General features: G+C 43.7%; 1 protein-coding gene across 1 annotated transcript in view; it reads right to left on the minus strand.

The window, feature by feature from the left end:
* Positions 1–21,637, minus strand: part of OTOA (otoancorin) — a 97,143-nt gene that overhangs the window by 63,050 nt on the left and 12,456 nt on the right. Inside the window, exons 8-13 of the mRNA XM_006892693.1 lie at positions 21,029–21,132; positions 19,060–19,160; positions 13,829–13,968; positions 9,918–10,041; positions 4,001–4,216; positions 2,239–2,406 (exon numbers count right to left, since the gene is read on the minus strand). Of these exons, the coding sequence (XP_006892755.1) occupies positions 2,239–2,406; positions 4,001–4,216; positions 9,918–10,041; positions 13,829–13,968; positions 19,060–19,160; positions 21,029–21,132 (853 nt within the window). The remainder of the gene's footprint in view (positions 1–2,238; positions 2,407–4,000; positions 4,217–9,917; positions 10,042–13,828; positions 13,969–19,059; positions 19,161–21,028; positions 21,133–21,637) is intronic.

The following is a 21,637-nucleotide window of genomic DNA, read 5'->3' on the forward strand; positions in this document are numbered from 1 at the left end:
ATAGATAAAAAAGACAAAAAAAAACCTTAAAAAAAAACTCAAAGTCTCTGTAAACTTTCATTAAAACCAATTTAAAATAAAATAAAAGAGTAACCAGTCTTTCTACAAAGATGGCCCCAAAAGCGAAGAAGGAAGCCCCTGCCCCTCCCAAAACTGAAGGCAAAGCAAAGGCATTAAAGGCCAAGAAGGCAGTCCTGAAGGGCATCCACAGCCACAAAATAAAAGAAGATCCGCACGTCACCCACCTTCGGGGGCCTAAGACGCTGAGACTCTGAAGGCAGCCCAAATACCCCCAGAAGAGCGCCCCCAGGAGAAACAAGCTTGACCACTATGCCATCATCAAATTTCCCTTGACCACTGAGTCAGCCGTGAAAAAGATAGAAGATAACAACACGCTTGTGTTCATTGTGGATGTCAAGACCAAACAGTACCTAATCAAATAAGCTGTAAAGAAGCTCTATGACACTGATGTGGCCAAGGTCAACACTGTGATTAGGCCTGATGGAGAGAAGAAGGCCTATGTTCGACTAGCTCCTGACTATGATGCTTTGGATGTTGCCAACAAAATTGGCATCATCTAAACTGAGTCCAGCGGGCTAATTCTAAATACAAATTTTTCTAAAAAAAAAAGAAAAGAAAATAAGACACAAGGAAGAAGTGGAATGTGTGATGCTACCTTTTTGAGGATTATAATCAATATTGTGAAACTAAAATTAAATGTGTATTCACTGTCAAAATGAAAACTCACTTGTTCTGTAAACCTTCACTCAATTCACAATTAAAAGTTTGGGGGTGGGGGGATAAATTGTTTGATAAATCAAATCTAAGCCCAAATATGCCAGATTCCACTGCATTTCTCACAAGATCAAAGAGATGGAAGCAAATGCCTATCAACAAATGAATGGATAGAAAAACTAGGGTGTGTTTACATAGTGGAATACTACACAACACTGAAAAACAAGAAACTTGTAAAACATTACACAGCATGGGTTACTCTGGAGGACATTATGCTGAGTGAAATATCTCAGTCACAAAAGGACAAATACTGCATAACACTATAGTTATAAAGCAGGACTGACTCAGGGGGTTGGGTGGAAACTAGGGAAAGAGGGGATAGGTAATGAACAGTGCATTGGAGCAGATGAGGGAAAGAACTATTTAAAAGGAATATATGATTAGGCAGTGTATGTATGACAACAGTCCAGAATAAGAGGTACTCTGTAAAGTGGACTGGAGGAGGGAGAATCAAAGGAGAGGGAGGGAGAAAATTGTGTAAAAACGAACGAATGAAAATCCAACTTCTCTGTAAATGTCTATTAAAATCACAGTTTTAAAAATCTGCTTGTAACAATGTCCTCCTACACTTTGTAGTTGATTTTTTGGTCAAAGTCATAGGTTTTACTTCTTAGCAGCCTTTGCAATCAAATATCACAGGTCTGAGAAAGTCAGATAGCTGGAAGACCCAGCATCACGAGTTAAAGAAGTGGTCTTGTCTGATTTTGTCCCCAGAAGGGGCTTTCAGAAACACCATGAGACTTTCTGGATTCTGTTTCAGACTGAAATAGCATTTAAAAATAATAGTATTTACAAGTGGCTTCTCACCTCCACACAATGGAATACTATGCAGCACTCAGGAACAATAACTTTGAAAATTATTACCTATCTTGGGAGGGCCTGGAGAGCATTATGCTGAGTGAACTAACTCAGGCCCATAAGGATAAATATTGTATAAAACTGTTATTGTAGAATAAATATAAGGATTCAGGAGGGGTGGGAGAGAGAGGCTGGAAGCAGAGAGATGTGGATGTGCAGGAGGAAGGGGGGATTAATCATTGGGTTGTACAATTTGATGGGGGGGGCGTGAGGGAAATTGAAAGAATGTATTCAAATTTATTCTTAATTTTGTAAATAAACTAGTAGAAAAAATTAATAGTATTTATTATTATCATTTTGTAAATGCTATTCAATCAGGAAATCTTATTTCTAGAAAGAAAGCCTTTCCGATTAGCCTGACTAAGGGAAGGATCTGAAGGAAATGGGGTCTTTCCCGATTCAGGAAGGAGGAGAGGGGACCACGAGGAGAAGAACACTGCAGGTGTGGAACAACTCGACCTACTGAAGGCTGAGATATCCCAGGTCCTGACTCATACTCCCCAATAGTCGCAGCCCACTCCCCAAACCCCAAGCCCAACATCCTCAGGGAGCCCCATGCCTGAAGATCAGCTATCTTCTACTCACCTTGCTGAGGACCCCCTGCTGTTGGGCAGGTGGCAGCTCGGACAGGTGCTGCGAGAGGGCGCTTCTCAGGACCTGCAGGAGGTCCTTGCGGTCCATGCTGTACAAGGCTTGGGTACCCACGCCCGCCAGCAGCACGCCCATCTGACTGACGTCAGAGAAGGACAGCACCTGGGAGAGGACCAGCAGAGAACTGAGGCCCTGCTTTGGCTTTTTTGCTCCTTAGAGCTTTGTGGGATTTTCAGTTTTTAAATTTTTAATTCTTTTTTAAGTTCTTGGAATTCTCTTTTCTTTTTAATTTTACACTGATTTACCTACAAAGTTTGTATACATTGCCCTTCACACCAGATCCCCCCTCACCTCCTCAAGCCAACCCACCCCCACCCATCAAACCTGGACGCCCCTGATTACCCCTCCACCCATCCCCACCCCTCTGCTCCCCACCCTTAAATCCTCACACACTCTTTACTAGTCCTGTAGTTCTACAATAATGGTCTTATACAATACTACGCAGCACGCTGGAGCAATGATTTTGTAAATCACTGCCTAAGCTGGGAGGGACTTTAAAGTATTATGCTAAGTGAACTGACTCCGTCCTTAGACCTTTGTTAAGCCCAGTGTCTTCCAGGGCATTAAGGGCATGATGGTGAGCAAGATGATATCGTTCCTTGAAAACTTTATCCTGAGTGAAGCAAGTCAATCACAAAAGAACAAACAGTGTATTTCCCACACATCCTCCAAACAGAATCTTGTGTGGTGATAGTTCTCTCAAGTCCAAGATTTTTACCTCAAGATGAGATCTTGTACCTCAGTAAGCAAGAAAACCCTACAACAGATCCCACACACTGCCCAATATCTCATCATAACTACAGGGAGCTCTGGTGGCCTAGTGGCAAGAAGCTGCTCTGCAATCCTGAAGGCATGCAGTTCGAGGCCACCAGCTGCTCCATGGGAGAAGTGTTGGGAAACGTTGGAAAGGAAGGGAGGGCCTCTGGCCAGGACAGATCACCTAAGCTCCGGATAAGTACAAGCCTCCCAACGGCCTTTAATAGGGCATAGAGAAAGTTCTCCTGTGTTTAGCCGTATTAGCTTTTAAAAGCTCACCACCTAAAAAGACGGCTGCCACATCTATTGAGCTAGGAGTAGTCCACACAAGGCTGAAGTTCTATCCAATCCGCAGGTCCCATATCTGCAAGCCCACCCTATCCTGTCTTCCTGTTTTCTTGCTTATATATAAGTGTGCTGCAGCCCCCAATAAAATTGAGCTGACTCAACTCTCTAATCCTCTTCCGGAGTGGTGTATCTCCATCATGCTTACCCCCATCCAAGTGTCGCTGTTAGTTACCAATGAACAGACAGCAACAGAGAAGAATGAGCAGTCTCCTCCTGTGCAATTAACTGCCTCTGAAAACCCACCGAAGGGTCAGTTATGGGTCGGTTCCAACTCTACAGTACACAAGAACAGCTGAGGTTCTGCTCTTTACTGCATGCTGTCCCAACCTGGCTTTGTGTACTGGCCCACCCAATCCTTGCTGCAACTCTACAGGGTAGGTTCTATTGTTGTTCTGTTTTATAGACAGGAAAAGGAATAGAAGGAGATGGCAAGTCAATTTCCCAGTGACCCCTCACGACAGATGGCAAAGTAAAGATGCAAATTCAAAAACTCCTCATGACCATTCTCCCCTGATTGGGACGCCCTTTTGTGTGAGTAGAGCTGACCCCTGGGTCTCACGGTACTAAAGGGGAGTTTGTAGCTCCAACTCACCTTCTCATGCGCCAAGTATTTAGCAGACAAGATAAGGACCTGGCTCCTGGCCCAGCCTGAGACCTGGTTGAGGGTGGAGATGGCACCACGTACAGCCTCCGGGGAGAGGGATTCCAACTGGCTGTGAGTCAACCCCACGACTGCATCCGACAAAGAGCCCAGTGTCTCATTGAGGGTCTGGTTCTCCGTGGCAATGTCCAGAAGTTCAGCTTTGAGCTGAAAGGGGAATGAGCTGAGAATAAGGGTCAACAGAAACTGAGACATTTGCTCCTCCAACTACGTCTTGGGGTGTGAGAGCTCCGCAGCGCCCTCCCCCAAGCATGCCCCAGGCAAAGTTCTGGAACCAGAGACCAGAAGGCAAAGAGGACCTGTCACCACATCCAGGCACCAAACTGCCCCCGAAAACATCTTCTCTGCCTTGGCTTTCATATGCAGCAAAATACTCTGTGCTTCATTTAAATGTTAATTTGTTATTAAGGCAACTTTAACAGCATAGCAGAAGGAAATTTTGCTCACTCCGTGCATAACTCCACCACACTCTGCATTTTCATTTTGTGACCTTGAACTTTCTGTCCATACATGTGGCTGCTTCTCTTTCATGAAATATTCAGTAGGGTGTGTTTTTTCACGACAATCTGTGTAAAAACCATTCTCAACAGTACAAGAAAGTAAGTCTGCTGAAAATCCTACCTCATAGCTATGATTAGCAAGACTTTTCATGTCTGTATAAACAGATAAAATAGATGATTCCTGGCTTAGTGGTAAAACAAATGGAAGAATCATTTTCTCTTTCATATGTTTTCACTTAAGATGATGTTTTATGCATGCTTGTATGTTTGTGTGACCACTTCAATAATTATTTTATTGTAATATACCCACCTAATCAATTGTTTTCAACTGTTTCTGGATGTTGGTGTTGTTAGATGTCATGGAGTCCACTATACCTCATAGTGACCCTGTGAACAGCAGATCCGAGCCTCTCACCTTATCCTGTACTGTCCTCACCACCTCTGTATGAAAAGATGTACTGCTTTGGGGAAATCTGTCAAGGATTCCTCCCAAGTTCTAAAGAGCAAAAATGTTCATTTAAAGAATAAAGTGTGTCTGATCCAAGACGTTAATTTTCAGTTGCCTCCTATGCGTCTCTGATGGCCTAGTGGAAAGGACCTGTGCTGTCAACCCTAAGGAAGCCAGTTCAGAGCCACTAGGTACCCGCTAGGTACCCGCAGGTACCTAGTAAGTGCTTCAAGTTATCTTCACTTTCTTCAAGCAAGGTTGTGCCCTGTGCATGATGCAGGTTGATGATGCTTCTATTAGAGAGGGTGAAAAATTTGAATCTTATAACATGACTTATGCACAAAAATCAAAATCCAAGAGTGGTAGGTACATCTTTCAACCCCTGAGCTCAACATACATCAAGCCCATTGTATAGTCACCACGTTTATCCATCTCATTGAGGGTCCTCTTCTCTTTCACTAACACTCTACATTCCCTAACATGATGTCTCTCTCCAAGGACATTCCTTCTTAAAATATGCCCAAAATAAGTAAGACCCAGTTTCACCCTACTTGCTCCCAAGGATTTGCATTTCTTTCAAGACAACTTTATTCTTTTGCAAGTCTATGATATATTCAACACGACAATTCAAAGGCATACATTCTCCTTCTGTCTTCCTTACTCATTGTACAACATTAAGATACAAAGGGTGTTGTGTACTATTAAGTCGCAATCAACTCATAGGTGACCCTCTAGTGGGTTTTCAGGAATGTCAGAGATGATGAGGATGACACAGGACAAGACAAGGGTCAGATCTATTGTTCATGGGTCACCATGAGTCATGCTTGACTCAACAGCTCCTAACAGCAAATCACATGGGAGACGATAAGGCTGTATCTTTCTCCTGCGGGTACCTAGTGACTTTGAACTGCCTGCCTTTGGGTTGGCAGCACTGTTCCTTTCCACTAGGCCATCAGAGAAGCATAGGAAGCAACTGAAAATGCAATGTCTTGGATCAGGCACACTTTAGTCTTTAAATGAACATCTTTGCTCTTTAGAACTTGGGAGGAATCCTTGACAGATTTCCCCAAAGCAGTACATCTTTTGGTTTCTTGATTGCTGGTTCCAAGGGTGTTGATTGTGAAGCCAAGTAAAATAAAATCATTGGCAACTTGAATACTTTCTCCATCTGTAACAATGCTGCCTGTAGGCCCACAGGTAAAGATTTTTGCTTTCTTAATGCTGAGTGATAACTCATATCAAAGGCTGTAGTTATTGACCTTCAGCAGTAAGTGCTTCAAATCATCTTCATTTTCCTCAAGCAAGGTCGTGCCCTGTACATGATGCAGGTTGATGAGGCTTCCAGTAGAAAGGGTGATAAACTTGTCTATCATAACATGACTTCTGCACAAAAATCAAAACCCAAGAGTGGTATATCTTTCAATCCCTGAGCTCAACATGCACAAGTGTTCCATTCACTACTGAAATGATCCCAGGAAAGCGGCAGAGAGGAGAAGACATGACAGATCACCTGTCTAGTTCTCTAAATTCAATAGCTCCTCCCCTTAATCTTGATTCTCACATGCACAAAATAAAGAGTAGGTGAGAGTAATCATTCCCACAGGAGAATCTTTAGCCCAGTGGCGGCAGCAGCACGTGAAGACTTGTTCAGAATGTGAATTCTTGGGCTCTGCTCTAGCTGGACACCATAACCTGGGTTTTAACAAGCCCTGCAGGTGCTCAGGAGGGACCAGACTTAGAGAGGGACATCATGCTTGGAAGAATGGAGGGACAGCGCAGGAGAGGAAGACCCCCGCATAAGATGGATTGTCTCAGGGACTGGGATAATGGGGGCAAGTGTGTAGGAGACAGCAGTGACATGGCTCAGGGTAGGGCAGGCTTCAGAGCTGTTGTGCACAGGGTTTCTAGGAGTTGCAGGCAAATAGATGGCAAGTAACAACAACCAGATGCTCAAGAGGCTCTGAATTGGGAGCTCTGCTGGCCTAGTGGCAAGAAGCTGCATTGCATTCCCAGAGGCATGTGGTTCAAATCCACCAGATGTTCTGACGGAGAAACAGGGGCAATCTCCTCCTGTACCAGTCAGATCCAATTTGACGGTACACACACAAAATAAGAAAAGACATTTTTAAAATGAGGCTCTGAATTGAATAATTTGGGGGATCTGACCACCAGGCTTTTCCTCCTAGCCTGCCAGTCTGGATGCTCTCCTGAAACCTGGCTATCATGGGTGGTCCCGTCTATATTGGTAACCCCGGTGGCACGTCTCTCCCTTCACCACAGCACCACACAAGCCACCACTGACAGACAGGTGGCAGCAACGTTTCATTCTGTTCCACATGAAGTCACTCGAGTCAAAGCCAACTAAAAACCCGATAGCAGATCTGGTGATTCTGAGACACCCTTCCTTCCATCTCATGACCATGGGACCAAATTATGGGTTCTCATTGACTTTCTCCTAGATCAGGGCAGCCACTGTTACCCAAGGGTCTTCAACTGTATTTCTTTTCTTCTTTTTTTGCTTGAGCTTTTCTGAGAGGGTTGGTGTTTTTGGTGTTCTGTTTTGTTTTGTTTTGTTTTTTCCTTGAAAAGAAAGTGCACACAAACAACAGCAAACAGCTCTCATGTCAGTGTGAGATGTGACTGGGGACTTCACGGTTATGGGGGTGGGAGGAACTGCTGTGGTGTTATTGATGGCTTCATCACATTTTTTGTTTTCATTGTTTTTCATGTCATCTTCACAGTAAGAGAGAAATAAGAAGAAGGAACAAAAGGAAGGGAAGGGGGAAGAATTAAGACTTTGAAGAAAGGAGAGAGAAGGAAAGGAATGTAAAATACTATCTGCATTTGCTAGTTTGTCTAGAACCCTGATCTAGAACTTCATAAGCATTCTCTAAGCTCTGGTAGCCTAGTGAGTAAGGAGTTGTACTGCCAGCCCAAAAGCAAGCAGTTCAAATCCACCCGCTGTTCCTTGGGAGAAAGATGGGCAGTCTCCTCCTACTGGATGAAGTTGAAGGGTCAGTTATGAGTCTGTTCTGGCTTTGGTTTGGATTGGTTTGGTCTTGTTTTGGGGTGTTTTTTTTAATTCCACACTTAGGACCCTCGTGGCACAGTCATCACAGTGCTTGGCTGCTAATCAAGAGGTTTGAATATCTCAGCGGCCCCACAGAAGAGAGATATGGCCGTCTTCTTCCATGAAGACTTAGGAGCCCTAAAGGGTAGTTCCACTCCATCCTCTAGGGTCACCTCAGCTTGGAGTTAGCAATCCAGTGTTCTCTGGCTGTACGGGAGAGCTTTTAAAACACACCACACTATTAGGAATATACCCCAAGGAAATTAGAACTGAGACACAAATGGACATTTGTTCACCAATGATCATAGCAGCATTATTCACCATCACAAGAACATAGAAACAGCACAAATTGAGAAAATATGGTACATTCACACAATGGAATTCACACTATGTAACACACCAGAGCAACAATTTCAAAAAATACTACCTAACTTGGGAGAAACTGGATTGCATTATGCTGAGTGAACTAACTCAGTCGCTTAAGGACAAATACTGAACAAAACCATTATTGTAAAAATAGAAGGATAACCAGTACAATAGGTATGAGGACCCAAGTCAGAAAGGGGTTGGGAACATAGGGTTGAGGATGGGTAGGGATGAAATCACAGAGTTGCTCAATTTGGTGTGTGTAAAGGAAATGGGAAAGATCTGGTGGGGACCTGGAAAGACAGGATAGTGGTGGGCAAGGTCCAATGGTGATTAATTTTATAAAACATAATGAAATGGAATGATTGTATAAAACACAAAGTGAATGAAGAATAGTTAAAAAAAAGAATAAAATAATCTGTTTTGGATTGGGCGGGGGGACCCAAACATGCCACACTCAGATCATCAAACACTCATTTCATAACCCTACATGTGTAAAAGTAGAATTGAACTCCAAAGGAATTTCAACGGCTAATTACAATGTCAGGAACTGACGTTACTGAAGGTCCCTGAAGGAGCCTGGGTGAGGCTGTTGAGTTACATCCAATAAAACCTTCCAAGTCTGAACTTGTGCAAGGCTAAAATCTACAAGAAGAAGAAGTATTAACACTTTCCACTAAAGAGAGTGCAGTAGAGAGGTGAATGGAGCTTGTCCACAGCGGAAAACCACCTGGAAAACAAGGCCATGCCGCGCAGTTCCGGCTTTCACAGGGTTAAGACCCACTCACTCCTTCACCTCCTTATCATTCAAAGTATGATCGCTGTCCAGCAGCGCACCACCACGTGGAGGTTTGTGGAAGTGCAGCGTCTGGAGCAGCCCCAAAACTGCCAATCAGCATCTGATCTCATCTGATCCCAGGAGATGGATCCTAAGGCTGTTTCTATGTGATCCTAAGGTGATCCTATGTTTTGTTCCGGTTGAATTTTCTACTGGTGCACATTTCCCCCTCTGTTGGTGTTCTTTTGGGGGGGGGTTCCCTCTTGATGTGTTTTTGTTTGTTGTCATTTATATTTGAACTACTGCCTGCTATCACACTTTGAGATATTTTCATTGTTTGTGGCTGTTGAGTCAACTCTAACTCGTAGCAACCTTATGTACAAAACCTTGATCGATCGTGGACCACTCTCAGCATCTCTGCTGTTTTTAAGCCCATTGTTGCAATCACGGTGTCCACCTGTCTCTCTCCATTGCTCACCCTCTAACTTTCCAGACATAACGTCCTTTTCTAAGGACGGCCCCTCCTGGGTCTCCAGACCCAAAGTATGTGACATGGAGCCTCACCATCCCGAGATCGGACTAACCCTACGCACGTTCTCTTAAAGACCCAGGCGATGCTATTGTTCCCATTTCTCTGGCTAGTGGAAGCAAGGCTGAGGCCCCAGGATAGTGCAGCCCACACCCACCTTCTGAACACTGGCCTGGAAGCCCCTCAGGCGACTGCATTTGATCATCTGGTGAAGAAGGACTTGGGCCCCAGCAGCATCCAGAAATTCCAGGTCATTGTAGAAGCAGACCAGCAGCCCCAGCCTGTGTGAGAAGACAAGAGATGCTGGCGGAGGGCTGGGAGTTTGAGGTCACAGTCGTTTTGACCTCCTAAGGCTGAGTCTGCGAGGTGTGCTACCATTTGTTGAGCTGTCCTCCCAGATGAAGGAGCTCTAGTGGCATAGTGTATGACACATTGGGCACACCAACTGGAAGCTGGCATCATTCACGATAGTAAGATAATGAAAGCAGCTCAAATGGCCATCAACAAACAAATGGATAGGGAAATTGTGGTACCTTGACACAGTGGAATACTATGCAGCACTAAGAAGCAATGGATGTGTATATACTACACAACACAGGAGAGTCTGGAGGACAGAGTGCTGAGTGAAATAATTCAGTCACAAAAGGACAAATACTTCCTAAGACTATTACGGTGCAAATAAGACATAACTGAGGGGTGAGAGGGGATCAAGAGAGCAGAAATAGAATGCACAGCAGAAGAACACAGTAAGGGATCAGGACAAGGGAGGGGCAACCTGGGAAGGATTGAAGACAGGTCACTGTGGCTACTGCAATTAGCAAACGGGATCAGGATGTGTATAACCGCTCTGTTTGAATCTACCAATTGTTCTACAGGAGATAGATAGGCAGCCTCCTCCATCAAAGGCTTTAGGTTATGGAAATGTATGGGGTTAAGGGGAGGTTGCTATGAGTCAAAATCGACTCAAAAGCAATGGGTTTGGTTTCTGGATGAGTAACCTAGGTTATCCCATCAAAATGACCCCATGAGTTAGGGGGTTTCAATATAAGCTTTGCACAGAAGTGTCAACTAAGACCCAGAAATGCCAAGCAGTCAGTCAACTTGTCCAAAGTCAGTCACAGAGCTGAGACTAAAATATAGATTCATCAAATGACTTATCTGTCCACCTGAGACAACAAAGGTCAGAAGGGAGCTAGCCACAGAAAACACCCTGTTTTCCACATTTGAATGACTATTTCTCACCCTAAGAGAGTCTCTGAACAGATTTAGTTCCAGAAATCTTATACTATTTAGCCCCTCTAGGTGATGAGGAAAAGACCTCAGAAGGAAGTAAAATAAGAGACAGGACATAGAACCGTGGAGAAGCAGGGTTAGGATTCAGCACTGGAAGTAAGGTGACTGGTGTTGAAGAGTGCAGATTTAGCGCTGGTGGCCAAGTGGCAGGAAGCTGTGCTGTAATTCCAAGGGCACATGGTTCAAATCTACCAGTTGCTCCATGGGAGAAGAATGTGCAATCTCCTCTCATGCAATTTACTGCCTCTGAAAATATGCTGGGGGATCAGCTACGGGTTGGTTCAGACTCAAAGGCATACAACAAAAACAACGGATTATAAAGTCCAGTTGCATGGCATGTCTGACCTCCAGCAGGTTGTTTGACTTCTCTGCAAAGCCATTACATAGAGCTGTGCGATGCACATTCTATGCTACTGTACAGAGTGAACTGCCTGGGCTTTACTTTTTTTAACATTGTGTTGTTGTTGTATGCCATCAAGTCAGATGGCCATTTTTCATCATAATATACCATAATAACGGAAGGAAGGGAAGGAGGGAGGGAGGGAGGAAAATTAAGAAGAGGTATACAAACTCATCAGTATAATGTCTAGTATATACTAAATATTGCTGGAGGTTCTGAGAGTTAACATGAACTTGAACAGCACTTGGACTACGTGGTTGAGTGGACCACCTGGCTCTATCCTCTCAGGAAGACACTGGCTCTCATATATCCACAAGAGAGCAACAAAGTCAGGAAAAGAATTTGCATGTGTGTCTGCTAAGAAAAAGGAACATGTCTAACCCTGAGAAAATTCAGGGAAGTGAAAACGGAATTACTGCATGAACAGCAAGTAATAATAGTCCTTGAGCACTTACTATGTGTCAGGCCTTTAATGAGAGAGCAAAATTATTCCGTCTCACTTTATAGTGGGGGAGACAGAGGCACAAGATCATGCAGAGTAAGGATTAAGCTCAGGGGAAAATGTCTCTAAATCAACATTCTTACCACCTGGCTATTTTGTGTGTGTACTTCCAAAATGGCTTGCCTCCGAAAACTCTATGTACGAACAGTGCTCAGGCTGTTCGTTCATAGGGTCGCTATGAGTTGTCTACGACTCAATGGCACCAAACAACAACAACATGTGTAATGATGGAAAAACATGACCAATGTGAATAGATGAGAATTGCAAGAGATGGGGAAAGGAGATGTACTAGTTTCACATGAGTGCATTCCCTAACAGTGGCCCATTATGATGATTTAAGGTAGATGATGAAGTCAATGGATCACTGTGACTTTAGGTTGATATCTCATAGCTGACCACCCACTGAATTTCTGAGGCTGGAATTAACATGGCATGAGTTTGATTATCTTTTCTCCCAGCAAGTTGCTGGTAGACTCAAACTGCCAGAGAGGTGAAGCCTTGGGTTAAGTCACACATCTCCCTGGAATACAAGAGTTGGAAAAGGGATGGTGGAACAGTGCCCTTACGACCCCTCCCCACCACAGGCCCCTGACACCAAATCCCTGCTCACTATCCACAGAGCTAATCTCCTCCTGGGATCATCGGGCCATAGCTGCTGGACCTTCCTTGTTGGGGGTGGCCCTTGGAGATCATATAACAATCTCTAAATTCTAGAGGTGATCTCATCCATGGGTTCCCATTTGAGGGTTTGATCTCATCTTGAGCTTCCCTGTCTGCATTCACATATATGGAGACCATAAGCTATTTGATATCAGAGAATGGGAGTGCTGCTCTAAAAATAAAAAAATAAATAATTTTTTAATTATACACACACACACATACATATGGCTGTGATATTAGAATTGAGGAATAGGTAGAGGCAGAGAAATATGATGCAGTTGAAATTAAGAGCCAGGATCGCCTTGAAAAGGCTGTTGGTGGAAATGTGGAGACTTGACTCAACATAATGAAAATAGACATTCACCCTGGACAGTGCATTTGTGTTAATGGAAGAGGAACAATACGAGACTACTTCCAAGAAAGATGTGATCCTCACTCAAGCAGAGAAACAACTTAGAACAGAGGAGTGAAAACGGTTGCACATCTTCAAGAATATAATCAGTGTCACTGAATTGTACATCTGTCATTAAAGTTAACTCCACTGAAATGCACAACTTGAAGAATGAACAGTGTCACTTGAAGACTGTGCATATAGAAGTTGAATTGGTATGTGTGTTCTGTTGTACGTATTTTCTAAAGCAATACAAACTACTTTTTATATCTCTCTCTCTCTCTCTGGAAAATTGTGAGTGCAGTCCCCCACTACCACAAATTATGCAGTAGCATTTCCCACATGTGGGGAAATCACAGGCGTCGGCCCAACATCCAGAGTGCGATGGATAAGCCTCATCCTGGGAAAGCCACCTTTGAGATCATAGTATCTCCCCTGCCAGGTAAGTATAATAAATAAACTATTTTTAAGTAAGATAAACATTTCTTTAAAATCTACTTACTCTAGAATAGAGCCAATATTGGGTGTTTAGAAATGTTTCATGCCCATGTTTGGGGCTCATGAAAGGGTGGTATAAAATGTCTGGCAGAGAAGAGACACTGTGACTGTCTTGGTTTCCTCCCTGACTTCATAATCCGTTTAAAGGACAATGCCTCCTTGAGGGGACATCTCCTCACATTTGCACAGAGAGATGTGGGAATGTCCCAGGAGAATGAGCCAGTCACCTCTCTTCCTTCCTGGGTTTTTCTGCAGTTAAGAAGAAGGTGGTGCTTGGATCTCCTCCCAGTGAATAACTCAGGGGCCCAGAACCCCCAAGCTTGCCTGTGGATGGTTGAGGTATTCCTCATGTCAAAGGTGGAGGATGTGATTCTCTCCAGAAACGCCTGGGCCACCTGGGGTGTGATGTCATAAACGGTGTCCAACTGCTTGGTGGCGTTGTCGTAGCTAATGAACAGTCCGATCTGGTGGGCAAGAAGGAGACGAGTGAGGAGGACAAGCACAGCCCAGTGCAGCCGCCCTACTTCTGCACACAGTGGCCTGCACTGCACGCAATCCAGGTACTCAGACCATGCTGGTGCTCATCGCCCTTGATTGCTTGCTGGTCTGTCACTGCTATTTGGGTGACCTCTTCAACCTCATCGCTTTTGGGAAAGTTGGGGTCTTGGGTTTTTCCTTTCTTTCAATCCAAGCAGTTGAACTTTTTAAAGCTAACATTCGCACACTTAATTTCTAAATGTGTTACAGTGAGGTCAGAATTTGTGCTCCACAAAATTTCTGCTTTAGAGACTCAGATTGCACTCAGAAGATGAACACATTTATGAATGTCTATCAGGTCATAGAAAGGAACCTATATTCTCTTTATAAGATGCAAAGCATTAAATCGATCTATGTGCGTAGACATATATTACTGTTGTTAGGTGCCACCAAGTTGAGTATGACCCATAGCAACTCTATGAACAACGTATCTGATCCCTGCCCTGTCCTGTGTCATTCTCACCATCTCTGATCTGTCCAAGCTCATTGCTACAGTCACTGTATCAATTCATCAAGTTGAAGGTCTTCCGCTCTTAATCTTCCCCTCCACCCACCATGATGTCTTTTTCCAAGAACTGATGTCCCCTGACAACATATGCATGCCCAAAGTATGCAAGATATATCAATAGATAGAGATAGAGAGATAGAGATAGAGAAGATATAGATGAGATAGACGAGATAGAGACAGAAACAGAGATAGAGATGGAGAGATGAGAGAGATAGAGATCTACAGCTATAGATATATATGATATAGAGATAGAGATATATAGATTGTTGTTGTTGTTGTTGTTGTTGTTCTGTGCCGTGAGTTGCCTGTGACTCATAGTGATCGTATGTACAACAGCCCTAAACCCTGCTCTGTCCTGTGCCAATATCATTGTGTACAACACACCCACCCCCGTTACCCCAGTAACTAAATCAATTCATCTCATCGAGGGTCTTCCCCTCCTGTGCTGTCCCTTCACCCTACTAAGCATGACATCCGTCTCCAAGGACTGGTTCCTCCTTGCAACATGTCCAATGTATGTCAGGCAAAGTTTCGGAATCCTTCCTTCAAGGAGCAACCTAGTTTCACCCTTTCTAGGACAAACCTGTTCGTTCTCTTAGCAGTCCATCATATATTCAATACTCTTCAATACCACAGCTCAAAGGCCTCAAGTCTCCTTCTATCCTCCCTAGTCGTTGTCCAGTTCTCTGATGCACAGCAAGTGATTTGCGAAGACTATGGTCTGTGTCAGGTGCACCTTAGTCTCCAGACTGACATTGTTGCACTTCAGTACTTTGGAGAGGTCTCTGACCGCAAACTTTCCCATCGCAATACATCTTTTCATTTCCTGCCAGCAGTGCCAAGAGTGTTGTTTTTGGAGTCAAACAAACTAAATCTGTTTACAATTTCAATCTCTTCACCATCTATGCTGTCAATTGGCCCATTGGTGAAAATCTTTGTTTTCTTAATATTGATCTTCAGTCCATATTGAAGGCTGCAGTCCTTTACTTTCTGCAGCAAGCGCTTCAAGTCCTCCTCAGTTTCAGCAAGCAGGGTTGTATCATCTGTATAATGCAGATTGTTGATTAATCTTCTCCAATCCTGATGCCACACTTCTCCTCATAGAGCCCAGCCTCCAAGATAATCTGTTCTTCATATAGATTGAAAAGGTATGGAGATAGGACACATCCCTGGTGTACACCCTTCCCAATTTTGAATCATGCATTGTTTCCTTGCTCTGTTCTGATGACTGCCTCCTGGTCTCATTAGCACAATCAAGTGTTCTGGGATTTCCATTCTTCTCAGAGTCAGCCACAGTTTGTTGTGATCCACACAGTAAAATGCCTTTGCATAGTCAATGAAACACAGATAGACATTCCTCTGGTATTCCCTGCTTTCAGCCAAGATCCATATAACATTAATATAATATCCATAGTACCACTACCTCTTCTAAACCCAGTGTGCACTTCTATCTCAACTTTATTAAATATATTCTTTGGACTTTATATGTTGCCTTCTCCAATATTGCAGACAATTCTTTATATAGTCTACTATTACATTCTCTATATTCTCTGTTACAATAGGATTCAGGTCTCTTTTTCTGTGTACATCTGACAGATTTTTGTATTGTATAGGACCTGATGCACTTGCTGCAAAGAGTCAAGGACTGCAGCCTTCCATATGGATTGAGGCTCAATGTCACGAAGACAAAGATTCTCACCACTGGACCGATTGGCAGCATCAGGATGGATGGTGAAGAGATTGAGATTGTACACAGCTTTAGTTTGCTCGGCTCCACAGTCAACAGTCTTGGCACCAGCATCCAGGAAATTAGAAGACGTATTGCAATGGGAAAGTCTGCTGTTAGGGGCCTCTCCAGGGTACTGAAGAGCAATGGTGTCACTCTGAAGACTAAGGTGTGTCTGATACAGGCTATGGGTTTTGCAATCACTTGTTATACATCGGAGAGTTGGACAATGACTAGGGAGGATAGAAGGAGAATTGATGCCTTTGAGCTGTGGTGCTGGAGAAGAGTATCGAATATAGCATGGACTGCCAAGAAAATAGATTCATCCTGTTGTTGTTGTTGTTATGTGCCGTTGAGTCGCCTGCAACTCATAGCAACCCTGTGTACAACAGCCCTAAACTCCGCTCTGTCCTGTGCCAATCACACTGTCTCTGACACTCCCATCCCAATTATCCCAGTCACTGAATCAATCCACCTCATAGAGGGCCTTCCTCTCCTGCGCTGTCCCTCCACCCTCCCAAGCATGATGTCCGTCTCTAAGGACCGGTCTCTCCTCACAACATGTCCAAAGTATGTTAGACGGAGCCTCAGAATCCTTGCCTCCAAGGAGCCACCCGGTTTAACCCTTTCCAGGACAAATCTGTTTGTTTTCCTAGCAGTCCATGGTATTCTCAATACTCTTCTCCAGCACCACAGCTTAAAGGCATCAATTCTCCTTCTATCCCCCTTGGTCATTGTCCAACTCTCTGACTCATAACAGGTGATTGCAAAAACCATGGCCTGTATCAGAGCAAGGGAACACTGCATGGTTCAAAATTGGGAAGGGCGTACGCCAGGGATGCGTCCTATCTCCATACCTTTTCAACCTATATGCAGAACAGATTATCCAGGAGGCTGGGCTCTATGAGGAGAAATGTGGGGTCAAGATTGGTGGACGATTTATCAACAATCTGCGTTATGCAGATGACACAACCCTGCTTGCTGAAACTGAGGAGGACCTGAAGCGCCTGCTGCAGAGTGTCAAGGACTGCAGCCTACAATATGGATTGAGGCTCAATGTCAAGAAGACAAAGATTCTCACCACTGGACCAATTGGCAGCATCAGGATGGATGGTGACGAGATTGAGATTGTACACAGCTTTAGTTTGCTTGGCTCCATAGTCAACAGTCTTGGCACCAGCAGCCAGGAAATTAAAAGGCGCATTGCCATGGGAAAGATTCATCCTAGAGAGGGTTAAAACAGGTTGCTCCTTGGAGGCAAGGATTCTGGGGCTTCATCTGGCATACTTTGGACATGTTATAAGGAGGGACAGGTCCTTGGAGAGGGACATCGTGCTTGGGAGGATGGAGGGACGGCACAAGAGGGGAAGACCCTCTATGAGGTGGATTAATTCAGTGACTGGGGTAATCGGGATGGGTGTGTCAGAGGTAGTGCGATTGGTACAGGATAGAGCAGGGTTTAGGGCTGTTGTACATAGGGTCACTATGAGTCGCAAGCAACTCGACGGCACATAACAACAACAACATACATTGCTGCACTGTAATTCTGTGTTTACAGAACTTGCTTTTCTTGAACTTGTCTCTCTATAGATCATACACCTAGTGTTGGTGCTTTGTGACTTCACCTCCCTCATTTACATTTTTGGCTGAGAATGAAGAGTTGCAAATTGTCTCATGCAATTTCCACTTAGGGGCTCCTCTTTCTATGCATATATCTCCATCTACTTCCTAAACTTAACTCAGTATTGAGATAGTCAAGTAGGAATTTACTCTTAGAACTGAGAGGTTTTAAAATGTGGAGGACATTTTGAATGATACAAGTCTCCTACATAAAAGAGAGAATGCTACATCACGCAGTGGTTTCATAAGAACCAGACATTGTTTCACCAACTTGTTCCTTGAAGGAGTCAATCATTTAATATAAATCCTTTTCTTAACTGGCCAGGAGAAAATTGAGATGCACACGAATAAAAAGTCAAAGGCAAGGGCCCAAACTCTTTGTGAACACTTCCAAGGTGGTAGCAATCATTGAAGGCTGCATTACAAAATCACAATGTTTAAGGGATTTTAGTGCCATTGACTCAAGAAGAGTACAAGAGGAGAGACATTTGTGATCCCTGAGCTAAGTAACTTCTTCACTCCCTCACACACCCATGGCCATCAAGTCAGAACTATATCATAGCTGACCCTTCAACGTGTTTCCACAGGCTCTGAACCACACAAGAGAAAATTTCCCATCTTTCTCCCTCAGAGCAGCTGGTGGATTTGAACCTCCTGTCTTTGGGTTGACAGCACTACTCTTTACCCACTACTCTTTACCCACTCTTTTTGTTCCTTAGAATATATCTACTTCTCCATTGTAAACTCTAGAGTTGAACTCCAACCATTGCACCCGTTAAAGTAACTATCAATAGAAGTAGCTATTCTTTTGAATCATTTTTGCTTTGAGTTCTTGCTTCCATGGACTAGAAACTCTGTAGCTATTGTCTTTGGCCTTTCTTGGGAACAAAAATGCCCTTAAATGCTTTCTGTTGCCTAGCCAACATTCCCTTTATGTTGTGTTTGCTCCCATCAGAACTGAGTCACCCATAATTGTTTTTCTTTTCTTAGCTCTTGGTAGCAGCCCGTAGGGCTATGACTGACCTCCTCAAGGCTTTGTTCCAACAAAGACATATTTAGCTAAAGCAGTCACATGATTTCCAGGGCACCGTGACTGAGTGGCTGAACATTTATAAGTTACACTATTAGTGAATGGAGATGGATCAATGTATTTCCCCAACTTACTTCTGTAGCACTAATTTTCATAATTTCTTCAAGTGGCAGGTGAACCATATATCTGCCCAATATCCATAAGTTTTCTGCGCTGACCCATGAAGCAGAGTCACCTACAAAAATAAACAGTATATTTTTAAAGCTTTTACACTGGCACATGTCAGTGTAAAAAGCCAACGTATCATTGATGTTGGGATTTCTCTCCTGTATTCACTAAGTCACTCAACAATCATCTCTTGAGAGACACTATGTTACGCATAGGCAGCCCTGGACACCCAACTCTTGGACCTGTAAAATCAACATCACCTAGGAATTTGTTTAGAAATACAGATTCATTTTTAAGTTTGGGAACCACATAAAATAATTTGGGTTTTGGTTCAATTTGTTCCTCAGTAATAATCTGGAAGCCTATCTCAGTCTATTTTATTACCATCAATAATAATCATTATCATCCTTATTAATTTTCACTAGGCCAGTCCTTGGGAAAATGCATCATGCTGGGAAAGGTAAACAGTCAAAGAAAGAGAGGAAGACCCTCGACAAGGTGGATTGAGACGGCAGCTGTAACAGTGGACTGAGAAAGGTGGAGATCACGAGGATAGTACAATAGAGAACAGGGCAAGATCAGATCTGCTGTTCATAGGGTCACTGTGAGTCTGACCCACTCAAGGGCACATAGCAACAACTATGCTTGGGCCAGAATTAACTAGGTATAACTTCTCCTACGCACCTCCAAATGTTCGCTTCTCCACATCTGACAAGGAGGCAGGGGTAGATTTGACTACACAGACCACAGAGAAGAAGACAATGCAACCACAGAGGCAGAGAATGGCGCTGGTGCAGCCGCGAGCCAAGAGATGCCAGCAGCCACCAGAGCTTGTACTGAACATCTGTGAAAGTCTGTAGTCTTAGCCTAATTATGCTTTGAATGTTAAGAAAGTTAGCAATAAATGCTGTGTCTTATTGCTCAGGTTTGCTAATAAAATTTTCTTGTCTCATCTTAACTTATAGGAAGCTCTGGTGACCTAGAGGTCAAAAGCTGCACTGCAATCCTAAGGGTACACAATTTGAATCCATGAACTGCTTTGTGGAAAAAAAGATGGGCAATCTACTCCCATGCCATTTATTGCCTCTGAAAACCACTGGAGGGTCAGTTATATATATGTCAGTTCTGACTCAGTGGCACACAACAATGACCACCACATCTTAACTTATGGAGAGGTGTACTTAACTTACGGGGAGGTGTACTTATAGCCTTATTCTAAAGGTGCTCCTCCAACCTAAGATGCCACCATCCTCAACATTCTATTGAGAAACCAGAACACAACCGAAGATTGTAAAACACAGATACAATCCCCATTTTGGAGACATCAACATGTAAAAATTGGGCTGTAGGTTTATTCCATAAGCTACCTCTACTCTTTTGGAATGGTTGCGATTTTTGTTGTTGTTGTTAAGTGCTGTTGAGTCGACAACGACTCATAGCAACCCCATGAAGAGCAGATCTTTTAACAGGACTTTGCCCTCTCCTGCGTTATCCTCACAGTCTCCAACATGTTCAAGCCCCTTGTTTCAGTCAGTGCATCAGTTCATCTCATTAAATTTCTTTACCTTTTTCTCTGGCCCATACCTTTCCCAGGAAGCTTTGGTGGTTTAGAAGGAAGGAGTTGCACTGCTAACCCAAAAGTATGTGGTTTGGATCCGCCCCCTGCTTCACATGATGCATTCATAGTCTCTGAAACTCCACTGAAAGGTCTGCTGTGAGTCAATTCAGACCTAACAACACCACAACCTTTCCCACCATAAAGTCTCTTTTTCCAAGGACCTGCCTCTCCAGACAACATGTCCAAGGTATGTGAGATAAGATAGGGCTGATAATCATACCAGAAAAAGGAGAATAAATTCCTGTTTTCAGAATGAGGAGTCCCTTTTGAGGATAGGGTTCCCCAATGAATAACCCCACCCTGTTGGAGGGGCTCACCAGTGCTGTTAGAAGATGCTCGCAAAATCTCAGTCATCCAGGAGTATAGAGCTCGCTGGGAATGGGCCGAGGTCTGGTCATAGAGATCTTTGAATACTGCAGAGCTGGATAACACAAACACAGGCGTCAATGAAGAAAGAAGCAGATGGGTCCAGCTTAAAGATCAAGGAGGGGTCAAGACAGCCAGTGCACCTCCGCCACACTGCTATCTGGAGCAGTACTCCTGTTTAAATAGAGAATACATTCCAAAGAGTGGCCCCTACATATTATCTCCACTTCCTCACCTCTTTTTCATTCTTTAAATCACTGTGTTGCAGATTCCCCATTCCCATCCCACTCCTGATGCTCCAAGTCACCCATAGACTCCTTGTTGCCACACCCAGAGCTCTCGTTTGGTCCAAATATTTAATCTTTCAGTAGTATTGGCTCTGATGCCTCCCTGGCTCACCCTTCAAAACTCAATGATAACAGTGCATCTAAATTCCAAAATCAATCTCCACAATAGTCTACATGTTTCCTATTGCCAAAGGGGCCCTTTAGAGTAGTGAGAGAAGAACTTCACCCTGAAACCTACAGTGTCCCTTTTCAGCAGGAAGTAGCTAAGAGAAT

The sequence above is a fragment of the Elephantulus edwardii genome, unplaced genomic scaffold, assembly GCF_000299155.1.
Source record: "Elephantulus edwardii isolate Elephantulus edwardi_28Jun2011 unplaced genomic scaffold, EleEdw1.0 scaffold00117, whole genome shotgun sequence".
In the NCBI taxonomy this organism is placed as follows: domain Eukaryota; kingdom Metazoa; phylum Chordata; class Mammalia; order Macroscelidea; family Macroscelididae; genus Elephantulus; species Elephantulus edwardii.